Source organism: Microcaecilia unicolor, chromosome 13, assembly GCF_901765095.1.
Source record: "Microcaecilia unicolor chromosome 13, aMicUni1.1, whole genome shotgun sequence".
Taxonomy (NCBI): domain Eukaryota; kingdom Metazoa; phylum Chordata; class Amphibia; order Gymnophiona; family Siphonopidae; genus Microcaecilia; species Microcaecilia unicolor.
Window position 1 is genome coordinate 44,294,940 of NC_044043.1, and position 20,672 is coordinate 44,315,611.

The 20,672-nt window shown below is 43.4% G+C and overlaps 1 protein-coding gene across 4 annotated transcripts in view; it reads left to right on the forward strand.

Moving 5' to 3' along the window:
- The window catches only part of ACACA (acetyl-CoA carboxylase alpha), a 325,016-nt gene that overhangs the window by 159,706 nt on the left and 144,638 nt on the right, over positions 1 to 20,672 (forward strand). For 2 of the 4 annotated variants that reach the window (XM_030222052.1, XM_030222053.1), the window contains 7 exons: positions 566 to 673; positions 5,921 to 5,977; positions 7,779 to 7,823; positions 12,617 to 12,658; positions 12,870 to 13,085; positions 13,497 to 13,652; positions 15,684 to 15,887. In XM_030222052.1, coding sequence (XP_030077912.1) covers positions 566 to 673; positions 5,921 to 5,977; positions 7,779 to 7,823; positions 12,617 to 12,658; positions 12,870 to 13,085; positions 13,497 to 13,652; positions 15,684 to 15,887 — 828 coding nt within the window. The remainder of the gene's footprint in view (positions 1 to 565; positions 674 to 5,920; positions 5,978 to 7,778; positions 7,824 to 12,616; positions 12,659 to 12,869; positions 13,086 to 13,496; positions 13,653 to 15,683; positions 15,888 to 20,672) is intronic. The other 2 variants (XM_030222054.1, XM_030222055.1) reach the window with 1 other exon arrangement.

A 20,672-nucleotide genomic window follows, 5' to 3' on the forward strand; every position in this document is an offset into this window, starting at 1 on the left:
CAACCGGCTCCCCTTTATCCACATGTTTATTCACCCCTTCAAAGAAATGTAGTAGATTGGTGAGGCAAGATTTCCCTTCACTAAATCCATATTGACTTTGTCTCATTAATCCATGCTTTTGAAAATGCTCTGTAATTTTGTTCTTAATAATAGTCTCTACCATTTTGTCCGGCACCGACGTCGGACTCACCGGTCTATAATTTCCCGGTTCTCCTCTGGAACCTGCTTACAAATTCTTGGCTTCCCATGTACCATCCAGCCAATGACTGTGCAAGGCTCAAAAAATTCATCAAAATATGCTTTATTAAAGGGTCAAAAGCCAGCAGTTCCCTAGCAAAATTCCAAGGCAGCAGCCCCATGCCATCTCCTTCCCCTGAACATAAAAAATGGGTCTTCCCAATGTTGGGGCTTAAGGGTGATGATCTTTAAGCGCCAGTCTCTAAAGCAGTCTTTAAGATCATGTAGTTTCCTGAGGTGAAATGAATGTAGGGGATTGAAGTACAGCATGTTGGATCCAATGTGCAGATTTTTGAAGTATTGAACCTGTGTTTATTTCGTGTTACAGAGCACCAGGGAAGAGCCCATTCATATTCTGAATGTTGCCATCAAGACAGATTGTGACATTGATGATGATGGACTGGCGGCCATGTTCAGAGACTTTACCCAGAGCAAGGTAACAACATCCTAAGGACTTCACAGACCATGTGCAAGCTGCTCTGCAAGTCAGGATGTATAACACAGTTTTAAAGCAACACAGCTTCCGCCCAAGGATTTCAATTCCTGCAACATTAGGAAGGGAAAAATATTCCATAGGGAAAACATCTCATATATGAAAAATGTCTTTTTTTTTTTTTTTTAAAAGAGTGCTGTGGACTTTTTTTTTCCCAAAATGATAAATTTAAGAATTGGAGACAAGTTAACACAGACAATTTTGCTTAAAACCCATTAGTGCCCAACGTTCCCATATGGGAACAAATCAATTTGTTCCCATATGGCTTATTATGGGAACATTGGGCAGTAATGGGTTAAATCTGGCCCTTTTGTAGACATCACATATGGTACATCACCTTCTGAAAAAACTTCAACACAAGAGGTGATGTGCCTTGCTGAAAGGTGCAAGTACAGAGCACATGATGTAGGTGGGATTCAAACTCGGGTCCTTAGGTTCTACAATTTAATATCAGTCGCAACACTACATTGCCAGCTTTACTACTGTTAGCATTATTTTTAGAAAGCTTACTCAGATGAGGAAATGCCTATCCAGTTTGTTGACTCAACAACTACCTCTGATCTCTTTCTGGGGCCCATTCATTTACATCAACCCAAGGATTTCCATTGTTCTTAACCCACTCCACCAGTAGCATAGTCAGACCGAAAATTTTGGATGGGCCAAGGGGCAGAATGGTTGGGCACGATATATCTGACCCCTAACCCCCTGCTCTCCACCTTCTCCTCAACTCACAATATAAACATCTGAGCTGGCAAGAATCCACATACTCTCCTCTGAAGTTGCTCAGAACACCATACTACCAAGCTTGACAGTCAGCAGCAGCAGCGTTCCTGAGCCCCATCTGGCATCTAACACATGCTTACTTCTTGATCATTCGTGAAAAGTGAGTATGCTTGAGGCGCCAGCATCAGACACTTGGCAGCATGTGCTTTGGAGGACTGCGGGAGATTTTCAGCTGGCGAGGTTTGGGGGTCCCTGCCATTTACAGCAAGAGGTCATTGCTGCTGGTTGAGTCCCTGCCCATCCAAGCCCACCAGTGGCTACATCACTGCTCTCTACCCTCCTATTTAGTTCAGCTGTCACAGGAATAGTCATAGGCGAGGAGTCACAGGTTGCAGCTCCCACAGGAACCATGTGCATAGACATTCTGAGCTTGGCTGATAGGAATTGCTGTTGGGTGATGGCTGAGACTCCCTCCTAGGTGCTATGCATGTTGCCTCCATGGGATCTTCAGCCCCTACTGCTACAGAAGCTGGCCTGGGCATAGGTGCCAGCTCTGTGGATGCTTCAACACCCTCAGTATTAATTCCTCGGTCATTCCCTCGGTCATTCTAAAATGTTAGCTCATATGGGCCCAGGAATTTAACCACGGTCTCGTGTGGTTTCATATAGCACAGCCATCACACCAATGTTAAAAACTCATCACAAAACTCACAGTATATAGCCAGTAATTAATGTCATAGCTCAGCTGTGTTCTGTAGTTTTCCTGTGCTCTCAGCTTGTTGGTACGTGAAGTGAGATTTTCACAAGTGCTGTATGTTAGAAAATACCACTTCTTCTTCAGCACTACCTCTTACTCCCCTCCCCTTCTCCCAACGTTTTTTGTTTATCTGTCTTTAAAAGTATCATTAAATGGTTGAGGAGAGAAATCCAGTTATAATCTTCTCTAGGACGATCCAGCTTCAGGCAAATGAAGATGAGAAACAGGAAAAAAAAAAAAACAAGTCTTTTCAGAAAAGCAAACATTTAAGTATGAAGTGAAAGAGTCCCCGATAGCCCCGATAATCTTCATTCTCAGCGTGCTGATAGGAATTAGGATCATCTGCTTGTAAACGACCTGAGTAGGAGATGGAAGCAGTGGGTGGAAATGGAGTGTCTGCAGGTGTCTCTGGCTAATCGCCTGATAATAACCCAGGACTTGCTGGGTGGCGGTGGAAGGGGGGGTGAGGGGGGAGCCAGTATTATTACAATGTAATCAGACCCCCAGCGCTGTGTGCTTATTATCTTCCACTTGTGGAATTTTAAATGCCATAACCTATTGGTGTTTGATTTCCTTTTCTTTTTAAATGGCCTGCATATTAAAGTTACATCCTCTTTTTTGGCCCAGGGAGGCAAGATAAGGTGAAAGGGGAGTATAATATTGTGTGGCTACTGGTGGGATTTTAAAACACTTTCTTTTTTTTTTCCAAAGGGCCTGTGTTTTATTTCATGATATGTTTGAAAGATATTTACACAGAATAACACCAAAAAGCACATCTGCCTTCCTTGTCTCTCTTCATTTGGAGATGCTCTTTTGGGGCAAGTGGCTATTTGGAGATCTCAGTAACTTGGTGAAAGAACAGGGGGAATCTAAGCCACAACAGTTGCTAGAAGACAAGCTGAAAGCGTCTGGTCGTCCATCTTCAGGGGGCTCTCGATTTCGAGACAGCAGATGGTACCGGCCTGGTTGTCAGCAATATGGTCATAAATCTCGCTTTCAAGCACATCAATCTACCTTTTATATTTTTTTTAAATTAAAACATTCTAAACATTTTTCATCACTTAGAAAAAAGAAGAAGGAATACAGGAAAATTACAAAAGAAAACAATATCATTCTGATTAAACAGTGAAACCTACAAGCCCACATCAAGGGGAGAAAACAACCTCCACCCTTGGTCTTATGACCTGGCCATTGAAAGGGCTCAGTTGCGATGAAAAGGATGTTCAGATTCAGTCATTGCTACCGTGCATCAGGCTCGGAAATGCTCTACATCCATGGCATATTCAAGGGTGTGGAGGACGTTCAAGGGCTGGTGTTCTGAGAGCCAGATGCACTAACTCCATGGAAAGAGCCCTTCCCTTACCGATCCCTTAGTGAATTGGTAAAAAACGAGCATGCATGAAGGAAATCTCAAGTACCTAGTATATACCTTTTTAGGCTAGTGTTTTCTAACCAAAGTAGATGCCTGCTTTTCTTTTATAGAATATGCGCCTATCAGGTGCCCTCTGGGAGCCTATATATGGGCTCACGTTTATAGATTTGCCCCCATAAGGGAGAAGTCAGTAAATGGTACCCAAAGTTTGGTGCCAGAAAGATCCATGCTAAAATAGTATTCTACAAAGGGCACCCTGTGCAGAGCGCTCTTTGCAAAATCCTAGCTTAGTGCAGATCTCATGCCTTACTGCGGGTGCAGATACTTAACGCCTGCTGAAACCTGGTTTAAATGCTGCCGCGCAACCAATGGCACTATTCTATAACTTGACGCCTAAATTCTGGAAACGTCCTTGACCTGCCTATTGCCCTCCCATGGCCGCACCCTCTATGACTTGCACACCATAAAATTTAAGTGTGAATGTTCCTTAGCGTCAGTAGCAGATGAATCCAGGAACATGTGGGTTGTGTCCATCTATCAGCAGAATTGCTGGACATGGAGGGGAGGGCAGGGCAGGGGAGAGAGGAAAAGATAAGCTTACATGACAGCCTTCCTAGGGCGCGTTTCATTGTTGAGGAAACGGGCATGGTTCCACTAGCGTTGATATATCAAGATGTGATTCTTCCTATGTTAACCTATATAACAGTTAATCTTTATAACTTTAGCCTAACAGGTTACAGATTGTTAGCCTTATATTCACAGTTAATCCTAATGGATAGTTCAACTATGTTAGGTAATTTTACTGTAAGATGTAATGTAATTATATTTACTGTATATTGAATGGTTCCATTGTAAGATATTAATTTTATTCATTTTATAGACAACAAACTGTTAACTGTAAACCACTTAGAACTTGTCAGTGAAGCGGGTTATAAATGCCAAATTAAATTAAAGAATATCCGCCTTTTTAAATAGCCTTCCAGAAGCATCCCTGGTAGAATCTCAATTTACATCTGCTGTGAGGCAGGTGCAAATATCTGGGTGGATAATATACAGCCCAACTTATACTTGTATTGTATGAAAGTAAGTTCTGGTAGAATCTAAGGGGTCCTTTTACTAAGGTGCGCTGAAAAATGGCCTGCGGTAGGGTAGGTGCGGGTTTTGGGCACGCGCAGAATCATTTTTCAGCGCACCTGTAAAAAAGGCCTTTTGCAAAATAAAAATTACCGTACGTCCATTTTGGGTCTGAGACCTTACCTCCAGCCATTGACCTAGCGGTAAAGACTCTCGCAGTAACGGGGCAGTTATGACCTACGCATATCAAATGCCACTTGGCGCGCGTAGCTGACGTGTGCCAGAAAATAAAAAATATTTTTTGTATGCGTGTAGCGGACGTGCGCAAAAAATGAAATTACTGCAAGGGCCACGCAGTAGCCGGGCAGTAACTCGGAATTGGTGCGCGTTGGGCGCACGTTGGCACTTACGCGGCTTAGTAAAAGGGCCCCTCAATTTATATCTGCTGTGAGACAGGTGCGAATATGTGCATGGTTGATGTAGAGCCCAACGTACATTTATCTTGCATCAAAGTAAGTGCTGCCTTCTCTGTGCCTCCTGTTATGCATGCAATTTTATAATAGCCATAGAACATGCTTTACATGCAGAAAAGTTCACAGTTATTTCCAGAAAGAGCATGTGTTTTATATACCCAACCTTGTAACATAATAGATGACGGCAGAAAAAGACCTGCACGGTCCATCCAGTCTGCCCAACAAGATAAACTCATATGTGCTACTTTTTGTGTATACCTTGATTTGTACCTGTCCTCTTCAGGGCACAGACCCTATAAGTCTGCCCAGCACTATCACCGCCTCCCAAGCACCAGCCCCGCTTCCCACCACCGGCTCTGACACAGACCGTATAAGTCTGCCCAGCACTATCCCCGCCTCCCAACCACCAGTCCCACCTCCCACCACCGTGCCCCGCCCCATTTAGCTGCATAACTTTATTGGTTGTTTATAATTTTTACACAAGACTTTGCAGTTGGACACTTTGATGAAAGTTTACCTCAAAATGTGTAATTCTGGCAAACTAAAAAAACAAACAGTTCAAACTTTGTTGTTTTGGGGTTGTTTTATTTCCTGCTTTTCTCCTTTGGGTTTCTTTCCATGTCTACTCGTATTTCTGTCTTTTGCAAGTGCCTTGTTTTACTTTATCTGATCATTTTTGTGCTGCGCCTGCTTAGCTTTTCTTGTTTTAAAGTTTTTAGCCCTCTTCTAAATTTACATCTCCATCCTTTGCATATTCTCTAATAAGGTTTTTGAAATTAACTTTTTTGCAGAAAGCTGTCCTGATTGAGCATGGGATCCGCCGACTGACCTTCCTTGTAGCACAGAAGGTACTCATCCCCTTCCTCTTCCCCTTTCCTTTTTTTCTGTTTTGCTGTAGAAGCCATTAATGCAATTTGCTGTCTCTCTCTGGTATTCAAAATAAAACAATAGAACAAGCAAATAATCAAACCAATCACAAGTATAGATACAATAAAATAATAACCGCATTCCAAGCAGAATAACAACACAAGAGATTTGCAAAACAAAAAAAGCTTTTTTCTTATCTGCTTTTATTATTTTAATGTATCAAATCACAAATCCTTTTCTTTCGCATTTGGTTAAATAAATTATCTCAAGGCCTGTTTTTACTATGAACGTGACTGCGCTCCAGAGCTATAGCGGGAAAAGTACTACCAGGGGCCGTGTCTTATAGGTGTTCTCTTCTAAAGAGTCATCCCTCTGAGTGCTTTGCCTGACAGGGTAATGTATTGTTAAGAGTGCTTGAATGGTTTGAAAAAAAAAAAATATATATAAATAAAATAAATTCTGGAAAGCATAATGAAATAGCTAGCTCCTGGAGGGGGGGGGGGTCTCCTTTTTATTGTCATGGCCCCTCCCCTACTCCTAATTATCAATTAAGGACTTCTCAGGACTGCTTCAGGGAGCTCCTGATTGGTTTCTGGAAAAGTGATGTGCTAGAGAGAGGGAAGACACAGAATTATTTGCATCTTCCCTAATGCACTGGGCTACTGAGATTCTTCAAACTATTAACTTTCTTATTTGTTTACTGGCTTCTATCCCATCCTGGTGTTGTTCCTAGATCACCTTCCTTTCTTGCTGTAGTGCCTGAATTTAAAATTTTCGACAATTTTTATTTTTTCATAATTAAAAGTGAGTACTTTGCCTCATGGCCAGAGGCAGCCCAAGGCAATCTGTTGCCTAAGGCAGGGATGAAATGGTGCCCCGATCCCCCAGCATCGCGCACCCCTGCCAACTCCTTCCTGCACCCCCTAGCCGCGGTTTAGCATCTCTCCTCTCCCCCCAAGCCTACCTTCTTTTTTTTTGGTTATTGTTTTTAAAAGTTGGCAGCAATCCCCATACACTGCCGTGCTGTTGGCACCAGGAAGTTATGTCAGAGAGATGGGTCACAGTATAGAGGAAACGCCGGTGCCGGCAGCAGGGCGGCATATGGGGATCGTTGTCGCTGTCGACTTTGGCAGTGCCTTTTATTTTGTCTAGAACCTTCCTTGTTTGAGGACAAGCTTCAGCAGGTGCATCCCCACTGCAAGGCTGTGGCTACGCTGAGTGCCCCAGACCTCTATACGCACTTCCATGGTAGCACCTTGAAATTTTGGTTAACAAGTTCCTCAATCTGTAATGCTGTATACGGAGGCACCTTGCAGGAAGCAACCTCAGAAACTATTAAGCAAAGATAGAGAAAATGAGTCACAAATCTAGAACAGATTTCACTACAGAATTAAAATATAGAGAAAATGATTATTTCACTGGTTTTAATAGTTCAGAATACCAAGTTATGGATTTTATTGTTTGTTTAAATTCTTCTAATTTTTTTTAACCCTAGTGTTTCCAGGATTGCCTTTATTAGTTGCCGAGAATGTTGCTTGGTTGCTTCAGTGTCTGTCTGTCCTGAAGCATAATTGAACATTTATGGGACCTTTAATTTACTGCCTTGAGACATTGATGTGGAATCCATAAGTGTTGCTTTAAGAAAATCAAACCAAAAGATGAGCCATGCACTTTGAACCATGACCCGGTTGTAATTTGTATTAATTCCTTATTAATTTCACTATTAATTAGTAGCTCTCTTCTGCTTCTTTCTCTACCTGCCTTTTTGTGCTTATTTGTAAGGATTTCAGCAAACAGGTCAACTGTGAGGTGGATCAGAGATTTCATGTAAGTAAAGAGAAGACTGAAAAACGATTTGCTTCCCTAAGTGCTGTTCAGTAATAGTAGTAATACATAAGGCAGCTTGTAGCATTATTAGAATTCAGAGAGAACAAGTCCCTCCCCCAAAGAGCTTATGAGAGATAACGTGACTTGCCTAAGGTCACATGGACCAGCATTGGAGGAAGTGGGATATGAATTCTCAGCCCACTGCTATAATCACGAAGGGGATAATTTTGTGTGTGCAAATGCAGAAACAGTCTAAGTGCACTTTTTTTTCTTGTGTGGGCTTTGGCAGATTTTCAAAGCAAAAAGACGTGTACTTTTAGTTTGAAAATTACCCCAGGGAATTTAGTTACTGTTGTTTGAATATTTTTACTGCTGTTCTTGCTTGTTGCCTATTGTCTGACTTATTCTTGCTGTACACCAGAGCTTTTAAAAAGGTGGTAAAATTCATTCTAATAAATATGTGCTTACATTTATACCTGCTTTTTGGCATGCATTAATTTTTCTGGGTTAATTTTGTGCACATAAAAACCCATCCCCTACCCTAGCCCTGAGAACACCTCATTCGGTTCATTCAAAGTCACCCGTGCACAGGCTGTGTGTTGCTGTTAACTGCCCTTAGTTGTGATTCTACAAGTTGTGTGCACAAAATTCATAGTATGCAGCTTCAGAGGGGTGTGGGTCAGGGGCATGTCAAGAACTTACATGCTCATTTTCTAGAATACTAGCAGTTAATGTGCCTAACTACCTATAGTTAGACACAAGCATTTTCACCAGCCATTGAGCTAGCTTAAGTGCTTGCACCTAAGGTTAGGCGTGTAAATGCAGACTTATGCTAGTATTCTGTAATGGCAATTGAACATGTAACTGCTGATTTAGAATTCGCACACAGTGTGCATCATTTCAGTGCCTAGCTTGTGGTGATCTACAGAGAATTACTCCCTATGAGGCTGTGCAAAGAATAAGTTCAGGGCTGGGTTGGCACAGGTACTGTCACTTGCTTTGGTGGACCTGGACCAGGCTGAAGTTCTTTAATTTGGGCTCTCCTGAGAACTTGCCCTAAGAGTGCTAGACAGGCTGGAACATGACTAGTTAATTTCAAAGAGCTGCAGGTAACAAGGCAGGTGAGAAAGGGAGAACCTAGTCTTTCTTTCTTGTGGCATGCTTAGTAGCAGCGTCAGGGCTTGTGGTAGGGAGTGGTAGTTTCTATGTATTCTAAAAGTATATAAGTACATAAATATTGCCATACTGGGACAGACCAAAGGTCCATCAAGCCCAGTATCCTGTTTCTAACAGTGGCCAATCCAGGTCACAAGTACCTGGCAAGATCCCAAAACAGTACAATACATTTTATGCTGCTTATCCTAGAAATAAGAAGTGAATTTTCCCAAGTCCATTTTAATAATGGCTTATGGACTTTTCTTTTAGGAAGATAGCCAAACCTTTTTAAAACCCCGCTAAGCTAACTGCTTTTACCACATTCTCTGGCAAAGAATTCCAGAGTTTAATTACACGTTGAGTGAAGAAATATTTTCTCCGATTTGTTTTAAATTTACTACTTTGTAGCTTCATCGCGTGCTCCCTAATCAACTGTAGAAGTAGTAAGGCCCACCACGATCTTCTGCCCCCTTTCCTGACTCCATTCCTTCAGATTTGTTTGTAAGAATCATGGCCCTTTTTGTAGCCCTACCTCTCCTGGAATGTGACTTCCTATTGGCTAAAGATTCACAGTGGGCTGCGATGTTGTGTATCTGGCCAAGAGAGAGGTGCATCTGCCCAGAAATGCTGAAAGAAGCCTGACGGTCCCACTCCCCTACTGGGAGTGACTGAGGAAAAACACGATATTGGGAGAAAAAAAAAGAAAAAAGAGCTCTTTTATAAGAGCAATAAATCAGAATCTGAAGATCTCCCCTTCATTTTAACAGTTTGCTATTATACTAATAACTGTTCCACACAAGCATTTCTTAGACGTTAATACCCTGCAGGTTTAACAGCAATGGTGAGACTCACTCTACTGGGCCATTACCTCTTTGTATTGCCTGCCTCAGTGGATATTGTAGCCAGAGCTGCTTCTTTTTCAACCCCCCTCCCCATCTTTATTGTCGTTCGGAGCCAGAGCATGCATTGAATGTTGCATTGGAAAGTTTGGGGGCTGGGACTTGCCTTCTCCTTTAATTACAGTCTATATAATTAGCTCCCAGCATGTTTTGCTGGAATGGAGTTTCTCCAGCGATCTTCCAATTTCCTCATCTCATTAGGTTTTTAACGCAATTATTAGTGTAATAATCTGCTATGATGATTTCTGTTGCAGATTTTCACATTGCCAGGTTTGCAGGGTGTCTTGATTGGCTAATTTAGGCAAATTAATTTGATTGTCTTGATGACGCTCGACTGATTAGAACCCAGCAGGGGGTGGGATAATTTGGCTTTGTGGAGAAAAGTCAATATACTTTTGAAGTTTTGGTAACTTACAAGAACACAGAGGCTTTATTTTTGACTAGCTTTCCATGTATGAATTCAAGTTTTTGAGGTTTAGGTAGGATGCGTTTGGGCCGCTCTGTTGTGGGGGGTGGGAAGTCTGTATTGGCGACAGATGTGAAGGTGAGCAGTGAAGCATCTCAGGGTAGGATTTTCAGCTGTCCTTCGGAAAAGATGTTTTTAGACTTTGTGGCTTGCCCCTACCTATCTCTAATATACAGTACTAGAATTAATTAGTATCTGGGTCTCTCTTTCAGACTACAAATTCAGTAAATACATGGGGCCTGATATTCAGCTGGCAATGCTGACCACTGCTGACATTATCCCCAGAAATTCAGTGCTGGTCCATGTCCGGGCTCTGGCATTGAGCATTGAATTTCCGGGTAAATGGAGCCAGTGAAAACATAGTCGGTTAAGTGTGATATTCAGCACTTAACTGGCTATGGTGATCCGTATAAAGATAGGACTGACTTTTATGCAGTCCTGTTTATGTGGTTACCTTTGCACTTAACCAGACAAGTGCTGACTCCACCCGAGAACACTTCCAAAATAGCGGTTTTGCATTGGTCACTAACTAGACATTTTCAGCAGCAGTAACTGATTAAGTGCTACTAAAAAATAAGTGGTTAGGCCCGAACAAGCAATTTTAAGCAGCCAGGAACCATTTTTGGCCAGTTAAATCGCTTTGAATATTGAGCCCCTAGAATTCTCCCGTTGCCGGGTCTGACAGGCTGCACACGTTTCTCATACAGTCTGGTGTTGGTGGTGGAGGAATGCCAGCCAGAAATGCCACGCGGGTAATTCTAAAAGAAGGCGCCAACTTTTGTTAATAGAATATTGGCATAATTGAATAAATATGTGTGTATGTGTTTTTACGCACAAACACTTACGCCAGCCATAGAGCTGATGTAAATGCTCACAGCTAATTAACAAGTACATGCCATCAAAGATCGGCGTTTAATTACAGAATGGCATGTGGCCAGATTATTGTCATTTATGCACATGTGTGTTCACTTATGCATGTAAATGACTAGTATACCGACATACTCGAGGAACACCTCTGTGTGGCATTTTTAGGGCATGCACTTATAAAACTGCAGTGAGGACAATTTTGGTCTTTTCTGCATATAGGGTTTATAAAGTTTTTCCACATGTAGGGCTGGATTCAGTAAATGGTGCTCAAAATACAGCACCGAAAAAAAATCAGCACTAAACATGATTCTGTAAAGGGCATGCACCCTTTATAGGACCATGTTTAACGCCAATTCCCAACTTTAGGTACCAGACTTCCTGCTGAAAGCTGGCGCCCACTAGGCACGCTGAGGCCATATTCTGTAATTCCGCGTGCAAGTTTTCGGAACGCCCTTGACACGCCCATGGCCACACCCCCTTTTGAGTTATGCACTAGTAGAGTTAGGCCTTGTAGAATAGCACACAGCCAGATGTGCATGCACATTTTAATGAAGCACTTGCCGTGCGGCCATTTCGGGGGGAGCACTTACCGCCACCCGTTGAGTTGGTGGTAAGGGCTCCTGAACAAACCCAGCACTACCCGATTACAGCTGGGTAAACACGGGCCTACAAAAATAAAAATAATTCTGTAGTGCCAGAAATGGTGCATGCTGGGGGTGGGAACTACCACCGGACTGCTGTGGTAGCCCGGCGGTGCTTCCAGATTAGCGAGCGGTAAGCCTGTGTTGGGCTTACCACCGCTTAGCAAAAGACCCCCTGAGTATTTAAATGCCACATCAAAGCATCCTGGGTGTTGTAGTCCATTGGAACGATAGGACCACATATTCCAAAATGCTTTGCAGTGAGCGTTTAAAATAAAATTTGAGAGGTGAAAGTATATTTGAGCACATTTTGGTAGGATTTTTGGAAGAAGGGGGTGGTACAGGTATGGTAAATGACTTTAAGCTGAGCTTCACCATGGGTGACCATCTGGATAAGCATACTTCAGGCATGCTTCTTTCTCTGGCTTCAGCACTGTTTTATGACAGCCTATCCCTGTGTGTAAAGCTGCTGCATAATCTTCATGTCCTGTTTCATGGTCTAGCAGATGTGCCCATGTTGACCAGGCTGAGCCAGTCCTAGTTCTACCCCCTTCTTTTGATGTAATTTTTAGTTGGATTTCACCTCCTCTACATGCCATAGGACAAAACTAGAAATGGATTAGCCTGTAATCCATGGCCTGGAGCTATCTGGCACCCCTGAATCATAGGGGGTTATACATTACTGGATCTGTTAAGAACATAAAAGGGGTTTGGAGCCTAAAGACAGAGCTAATGCAAACTGTTCTTATTTCCTTTACCTTGCAGAGGGAATTCCCCAAATTTTTCACATTCCGTGCCAGAAATAAGGTAAGACTAAAGCCTTTGGTGGTGGTGTGTGTGTGTGTGGCGGGGTTCCTCAATCGTTCCTTTTATTGCATATATGAATTATTTCATATGCAAAACACAAGTAATCATAACATCCTCAGGGAAAGCAATAAATAATAATACTGTAATTCCAGTAATGGAGCCATCCAGCAAACTCACAAGCCAAACCCTTGTCTTTCTTTGCCTTTCCCAGTTTGAGGAGGACCGGATTTACCGACACCTGGAGCCGGCACTAGCGTTCCAGCTGGAGTTGAACCGCATGCGGAACTTTGACCTCACAGCCATCCCTTGTGCTAATCACAAGATGCACCTGTACTTAGGAGCAGCCAAGGTGGAGGCGGGCATTGAAGTGACCGATTATAGGTTCTTTGTGCGAGCCATCATCAGGCATTCAGATTTGATCACAAAGGTGGGTGATAGGCTCTGCGCTCTTAAAAATAAAATAAAAAGGAAAAAACCCTTATATATTCATAGTGTTCTTTGGACAAGACTGCTGCTGGAGGTCCTGGCAACCATTGTGCCTGAGAAGCCAGCGTGGACAGGAGTGACTGAGGATTCCTCCTGCCTTGGCTAGCCGCCACGATACAACCAATGATACGGCAGACCTGGGGGAGTCTATGAGGGGTTCAGAAGGGGGGGCCTCTTTCTCTTTGGGGGGGGAAGGGAGTAGAGGCTCTTCCCATTTGGGGGAAGGCCAGTTTTGGTTTCAGCTTCAGTTTCGATTGAATCCAAGTGCAGCTATAGCTCGATACAGTCCTGCCAAGACCACTGTTCAGATTGGTGTAAAATTACTAATGGGGTTCTTTGTGATCTCTTGCAGGAAGCCTCCTTCGAGTATCTGCAGAACGAGGGTGAACGACTTCTCCTGGAAGCCATGGATGAGCTCGAAGTGGCCTTCAACAACACCAACGTGCGCACTGACTGCAACCACATCTTTCTGAACTTTGTGCCAACCGTCATTATGGATCCATCCAAGGTATGTTTGTAGAACTAAGTGCATCTGCCCTTCACGTCACAGGTGATAAAGCATTCAGTGAGTGACAGGCCACATGCAAATTCTCAGATCCTTCTGATTCCACTCTGTGAGGGGAATGGACAACCTATAGGTAGCTTTGGCTAGTTCATACATTTCATTTTAAATTCTTCCTTCTCTTCATCTTCCATCTATGGATGAATATGTTTAATTTTATATAATTGGATGTAGCTCACACCTTGTTCAGTAGTAGCTCAAAGTGAGTTATGTTCAGGGACACTAGTTATTTCCCTGTCACTGGAGGGTTCACAGTCTAAGGGCCCTGTTTACTAAGGTCCGCTAGCGTTTTTAGTGTGCGCTAAACGCTAGAGATACCCATATATTACTATGAGCATCTCTAGCGTGTGCTAATTTTTAGTGCACGCTAAGAATGCATCCCCCCTCTACGTCCCTGCCTCCCTCCCTCCACTTTCACTTAGCATCCTCCTTTTGTTTACAGCCCCTCCCTCCCCCACACAGAGCATCTCGCTTTTTTGCATCCCCCTCCCACCCGTAGCATTCTTTTTTTTACAGCCCACACAGCATCCCCCCTTTTTATACAGACCCTCCCTCCACATATAGCATCCTTTTTTGCAGCCCCCTCCCACCCATAGCATCCTTTTGTTACAGCCACCCACTGCATCCCCTCCTTTTTTTTTACATCTTCTCCCTCCACAGCATTCCCCCTTTTTATATAGACCCTCCCTCCCCCATACATAACATCCCCCTTTTTTGCAGCCCACTCACTGCATCCCCCTTTTTTAATAGCTCCTCCCTCCCCCACAGCATCCCCCTTTTTTATACAGCTCCTCCCTCCCACATACATAGCAGCCCCATCTCACCCACAGTATCCTTTTTCCTTTTTTTTTTTTTTACATCTACCCACAGCATCCCCCCCTTTTTTTCCAGCTCCTCCCTCCAGCCACCCCCACACTCACTCATGAGGTAGGAGGAGGAGCTGCAACAGGAGAACCTCTTCGGGGCCGGAAAGGACCCCATTCTTTCTTGCCTCACTACAGCAGCTCTCTTACTTTTTCCAAATGGCCGCCAATGAGACTTGAAGCAGTAGTCTCACGAGATTACCACTTGAAGTCTCTTTGGCCAACTTGAAAAAGCACATCACCAGCGAGAGAGCGGTGGCAGCAGGAAAGGAAAGAGTGAGGTTCTTTTCTGTCCCCGAAGAGGCCACTAGACCAACAGATGGTGCTGCTCTCGGGTAGGTTGGATCATGGTTGGGGAGGGGGGAGGGGTGAGTGGCAGCAGGCAGGCGGGTCGAGTAAGCAAGCAGGGGGAGAGCGCAGATTCTGGTGTAACTGTGGAATTCTGCAGAAATTCTGCACTCCACAGTCGCGCAGAATTCCGGCAGGAGTAACGTATGCAGTATGACACTTGGCTGTGTACTTTTATGCAGTTAAGGTATATAGGTGCTCTTGGAGATGTAGGTTGGGTGGAGTCACAAATTACACACATAGGTTATAAAACATACCTGTGTGCATTCCACAGCTCCATGTGTTTGAGGTGCAGTCTGTCTTTATAAAATAGTTTCAAAATATGCCTACTTGGCCTCCCAACCTGATATAAAATGTCAGAAAGAAGAAAGAGGGAGGTGGCATGTTTATAAGTGTGCCGTCAAAAGCTCATGGCTCAATACATTGAATAATTTATAACAGTGTTTCCCCAGCTGCTCCTGGAGTACCCCCCTTACCAGTCAGGTTTTTAGGATATCCACAATGAACATTCATAAGGTTGATTTGCATACACTGCCTCCATTGGATGCAAATCTCTCATGCATATTAATTGTGGATATCCTGAAAACCTGACTGGCAAGGGGGGTACTCCTGGACTGACTTGGGAAACACTGGTCTATAAGGTGGCATGTGCCTCTTTGATATTTTTGATGTTGCAGACTGCTCCTCTGGAAGTTTCTGATTTAAAATATATTTAAAATACATGTTTGAGTGAGCAGCTGACTCCCTCTGTACATTGTGTCCTCAGATTGAGGAGTCTGTCCGAAGCATGGTTATGCGTTATGGGAGCCGACTCTGGAAACTCCGTGTGCTACAGGCAGAGCTGAAAATAAACATTCGCTTGACACCAACTGGGAAACAGATTCCTATCCGCCTGTTCCTAACCAACGAGTCGGGCTACTACCTGGACATCAGTTTGTACAAGGAAGTGACGGACTCAAGGACGAGACAGGTACAAGCGGCATCCATGGCCATGTTATACACATGGCTTTCATTCTGTGTTGATGTCTGTGGTTTTTATTTCTTAGATTTTGAATTTCTGCTTACAGGAACAAATTAAAAGAAGAGTTTGAAGCCATGCCAGACTCTGTCCTTGAGAGCTGAGTGAGGGGTGCTCGGCTTGTAGAGTTAGGAAGTTATCTTACCTGTAGATGAATAAATGCTATGTGACCCCCCATCCTTTATAACTTAAGAACAGAGGCCAGAGATTGAATGGCAATGGGTCAAGTTTCCCTGGAAATGGCCTCCTACCAGAAGAAGAGGAAGGTGGTTTAGTAGTATGGAGACCACCAGTTCCTAGCTAAATGAAATACCATTGCTAAACAAGGCAGTGTAGAGAGAGGATAGATACAGGTCCTATCTCTCAACAGTTGGTATTGCAGATGTCTTCATGCTGCTAAACAGCACACTTTAATTACCCAAAATGAACAACCGACATTACTTTAGAAATGGAATATAAAGAACTACAGCAGAAAATTGAGTTATTGTAGTGAAGTTAGACAACACAAAATTAAAAAAATTCAGGAGAAATAGGAATGACTTTAGCAGACGAGGGTGCTAGAAGCAAACTTCCCTCCAAATATATGCTCGCCCCCTCCCGGTTCCCCTGCTACCCCCACCAGTATTTCTGTTCTCACTCTTCACCCGCAAGAGGCTGATTCCTCCACCTAACCCCCCCCCCCCCCAGATCCACATCCCCTTCTGACTGACCTTCTCCCCCCCCCCCCCCCCCAAACATCACTATTCCTCCAGAACAGAAAGGCTGCCCTGGACACAACAGGAGTGCTGGGAGACAGGCACCATTTTGGATACTGGCACCATTCCAGGCAGTAGCAGTGGGGGGCTGCTGCTGCTCAGAAAATTGCTAGGAGACCTACACATGCTGGGTGGGTCCTGGGGGGTGTTAGGGGAGGGTAGGGATCTGAAGAGGCCATGGCCGTTGCGTCTGAGACTGCCTTTCTGGTCAGGGAGAATCATGATGTTGTGGGAGGGGGGATGGAATGGAATCAGAATACATGGGGGGTGTTAGAAGGGGATTTGGACCTGGTGGGAGGAGGAAGGTGGAGGAATTGGGTCTCTTGGGGGGTTCAGAGGGGGATCAGAAATCTTCAGGGGGTGGATCAGGTTGGATGACAAGCCATGGCTACTATAAATGTTTCTATACTGATTATACCACAACATAGACGTTCATGTGCGGTGAAAGAGATGTCTATGTACTTGCTTTATTCCCATCCGTATTTTGGAATTTTTTTTTTCTAAAATGGACGTTCCTGCTCCATGTAGCTGGCCATAGACGTCCATTTTATCATGTATTTTAGAACAGGCTGTATGTCAGTAGATTCTGTTCTAAAATTCTAGCAGAACTTCAGACGTCCTCACTGATTTCTGATTTGAGCCTTCTTTCTAGAATACCTCTCCACATCTCCCAGCAAAGTAATTTTCACTTACCCAGTGAGGCTTCCTTTCTGAGAACTCCCTCTGAAAAGTTCTTCATGTGTGGATGAATATTGCATTTCGTCAACCTTTCCCATTTTAGACCAGACGTTTCAGAGTCCATGTGCAAAATAAAATTGGAGAGGACATTGAAATGTACCTTAGTACAGTTTTTATTACCAATAACATTATGTTAGATGTACCATTTGTTTTTTTAGTTCCAAGGCACAATATATTGGATTGACTGAGATCTTCTTTTTCCTCTAAAGCTGACTGACATGTGTGTGGTGTTTGAGGGTTTATACTTTGAATTAGTGTTTCATAGTTTTTGATTAATTGAAGTAGATATTTGCTTAATAGAAAGAAGTTCATTCCATATTCATTTTAAAAGCTGTACAGTCTGCATTTCTGTTCTCTTTGTCCTTCTCTCGTTCTCTCTACCTGATAGTGTCTGTCTGTCTTGTCTCATAAAAACACAAGGACTGCGCCATACTGAGTCTGACCAAAGGTCCATCAAGCCCAGAATCCTGTTTACAACACAGGTCACAAGTACCTGGTAGGATCTCAAAAAGTAGTTTCCATGCTACTGACCCCCAGGGATAAGCAGTGGCTTTCCCCAGGACCTTCTTACTGCATTTCTGATGTTCCGTGGCAATGAATTCCAGAGCTTAGTTATGTATTGAGTAGAAAATGGTTTTCTCTGATTTGTTTTAAATGTTCTACTCGTTTTTCTCTCTCTTCTCCTCTCTCTCTCATATTCTCTCCCTATGTCTGTCCTCACTATCCTCTGGTCCTCCTCTCTTTTTGTCTTTGCAGTGTCTCTCCTTCTCTCTGTCTACCTGTCGTAGTGGTTTGGTTTGTGTGACAGTTTTATGTTGTTCATTTTCTTCTGTTCTTATGACCCTTTTCCCCCCTAAGTTTTTCCTGAAGACCCAGGATCCTGAATATGATGTCCATCCTGCTCAGGAAAGAGGGAGGGGACAGATCATGGCTCTGTATTTCTTTGCACACTGTGTGAATGTGGAAACAGATTTTGCTAGTCTCTAATGGCCGCGGTTAACATTTGGGTTGTGCTCAGCTGATCTCTCCTTTCCAGTAAAAGGGTCAAAATCCAACATTTTCCATCACGAGACAAAAAAAAAAGCCCTAAAGGTTTTAAAGGGGAAAAAAAGGTTATTTAATTTTCCACGTATTTGATGTTTTTGTAGGAGCATTCTTAAATACACATTTTTCCTGTCAAAATGGTTTGTAGTTGTTTTAATTAACTTACATGATAGCTTTGAGGCAGGTCTATTCTTGGAAGACCTTTGGGAGAGATTCTGTTCTCCATCACTTTGTTTTTAACTTGAAATCTTCAATGCCATTTTTTTTTAAGGTTTTCATGCAGGATTTGGTTGGATTTTCTGGATAACATCCCATCCAGAATTCTGATTCTGTATCTGTGAACCTATAACACTTATTATCTGATTCTTCATTGTTTAATATTTTACCAGTACAAAACCTTTTCACTACAATTTTTCATATTTTCTACCATCAGGCTCATTTCCGAAAGAGATGGACGTCCAAAAAGTGAGATAAGTCGGCATTTGGACATCCATCTCACAGAAACGTCCAAATTGGTATAATTGAAACCGCATTTTGGACATCTTTCTCAGAAGTCTGTCGGAAGGATGTCCGAATCTCAAGGGGGCGTATCAGGGGCGTGTTCAAGGCGGGACTTGGACATTCCTAAGACTTGGACGTCTTTGAGCCATAATGGAACAAAGCAAAAACGTCCAGTTCTAAAACTTGGACGTTTTGAGCTAGACCCTGTTTTTCTTACGAATAAGACACAAAAAGGTGCCCCAAATGACCAGATGACTACTGGAGGGAATCAGGGATGACCTCCCCTTACTCCTCCAGTGGTCACTAACCCTCTCCCACCCCCAAAAATTGTGTTGAAGAACATTACTTTCCAGCCTCTATGCCAGCCTCAGATGTCATACTCAGGTCCATGACAGCAGCACGCACGTCCCTGAAGTAGTTTAGTGCACTTCAGACAGGTGAGCCCAGGCCCATCCCCCCACTACCTGTTACACTTGTGCAGGAAACTGTGAGCCCTCCAAAACCCACCAGAAACCAACTGTACCCACATATAGGTGCCCCTTCACCCATAAGGGCTATGGTAGTGGTGTATAGTTGGGGGTAATGGGTTTTTGGGGGCTCAGTACACAAGGTGAGGGAGCTGTGTACCTGGGAGCATTTTATTAAGTCCACTGCAGTCCCCCTAGGGTGCCCAATTGCTGTCCTGGCATGTCAGGGGGACCAGTCTACTAAAAATGCTGGCTCCTCGCACGTCCCAATGGCTGGACTTTGGACATTTTAGACTTGGATGTCTTTTTTCGAAAATGGCCAAAAATCAAAGACATCCAAATTGCAAAACATCCAAATTTGGGACGTCCATGGTATTTTCGAACACAAAAGATGGACGTCCATCTTTTTTGAAAATGACTTTCTCCATGCTTCGGAATTTGGAAGTCTTTGTAAAATGTCCAAATTCTGACTTAAGACGTTTCTTTCAAAAATGCCCCTCCATGTGTGTTACTGGTGAGGGTGCCCAGAATATCAAGCTGCTTCTCTCCTGGCTCTGTTTATTCCTTCCCAGATCTTCTTCCTACATCTTCTTTCTTTTTGTAGCTTTATTTTATTTGATTGTGTAACTTTTTTTTTGCAGTATTTTTTTTTTTATTACTATAGTCAAGGTCCCACCTGTATGGGTCTCAGACAGAGATCTGTTCTGCATCTGTCCATTCTGTTTTCTTGTTTTATATGGCAGATGAAGTTCAATGTTGACAAGTGCAAAGTGATGCATGTGGGTAAGAGGAACCCGAATTATAGCTACGTCTTGCAAGGTTCCGCGTTAGGAGTTACGGATCAAGAAAGGGATCTGGGTGTCGTCGTCGATGATACGCTGAAACCTTCTGCTCAGTGTGCTGCTGCGGCTAGGAAAGCGAATAGAATGTTGGGTGTTATTAGGAAGGGTATGGAGTCCAGGTGTGCGGATGTTATAATGCCGTTGTATCGCTCCATGGTGCGACCGCACCTGGAGTATTGTGTTCAGTACTGGTCTCCGTATCTCAAAAAAGATATAGTAGAATTGGAAAAGGTACAGCGAAGGGCGACGAAAATGATAGTGGGGATGGGACGACTTTCCTATGAAGAGAGGCTGAGAAGGCTAGGGCTTTTCAGCTTGGAGAAGAGACGGCTGAGGGGAGATATGATAGAAGTGTATAAAATAATGAGTGGAATGGATCGGGTGGATGTG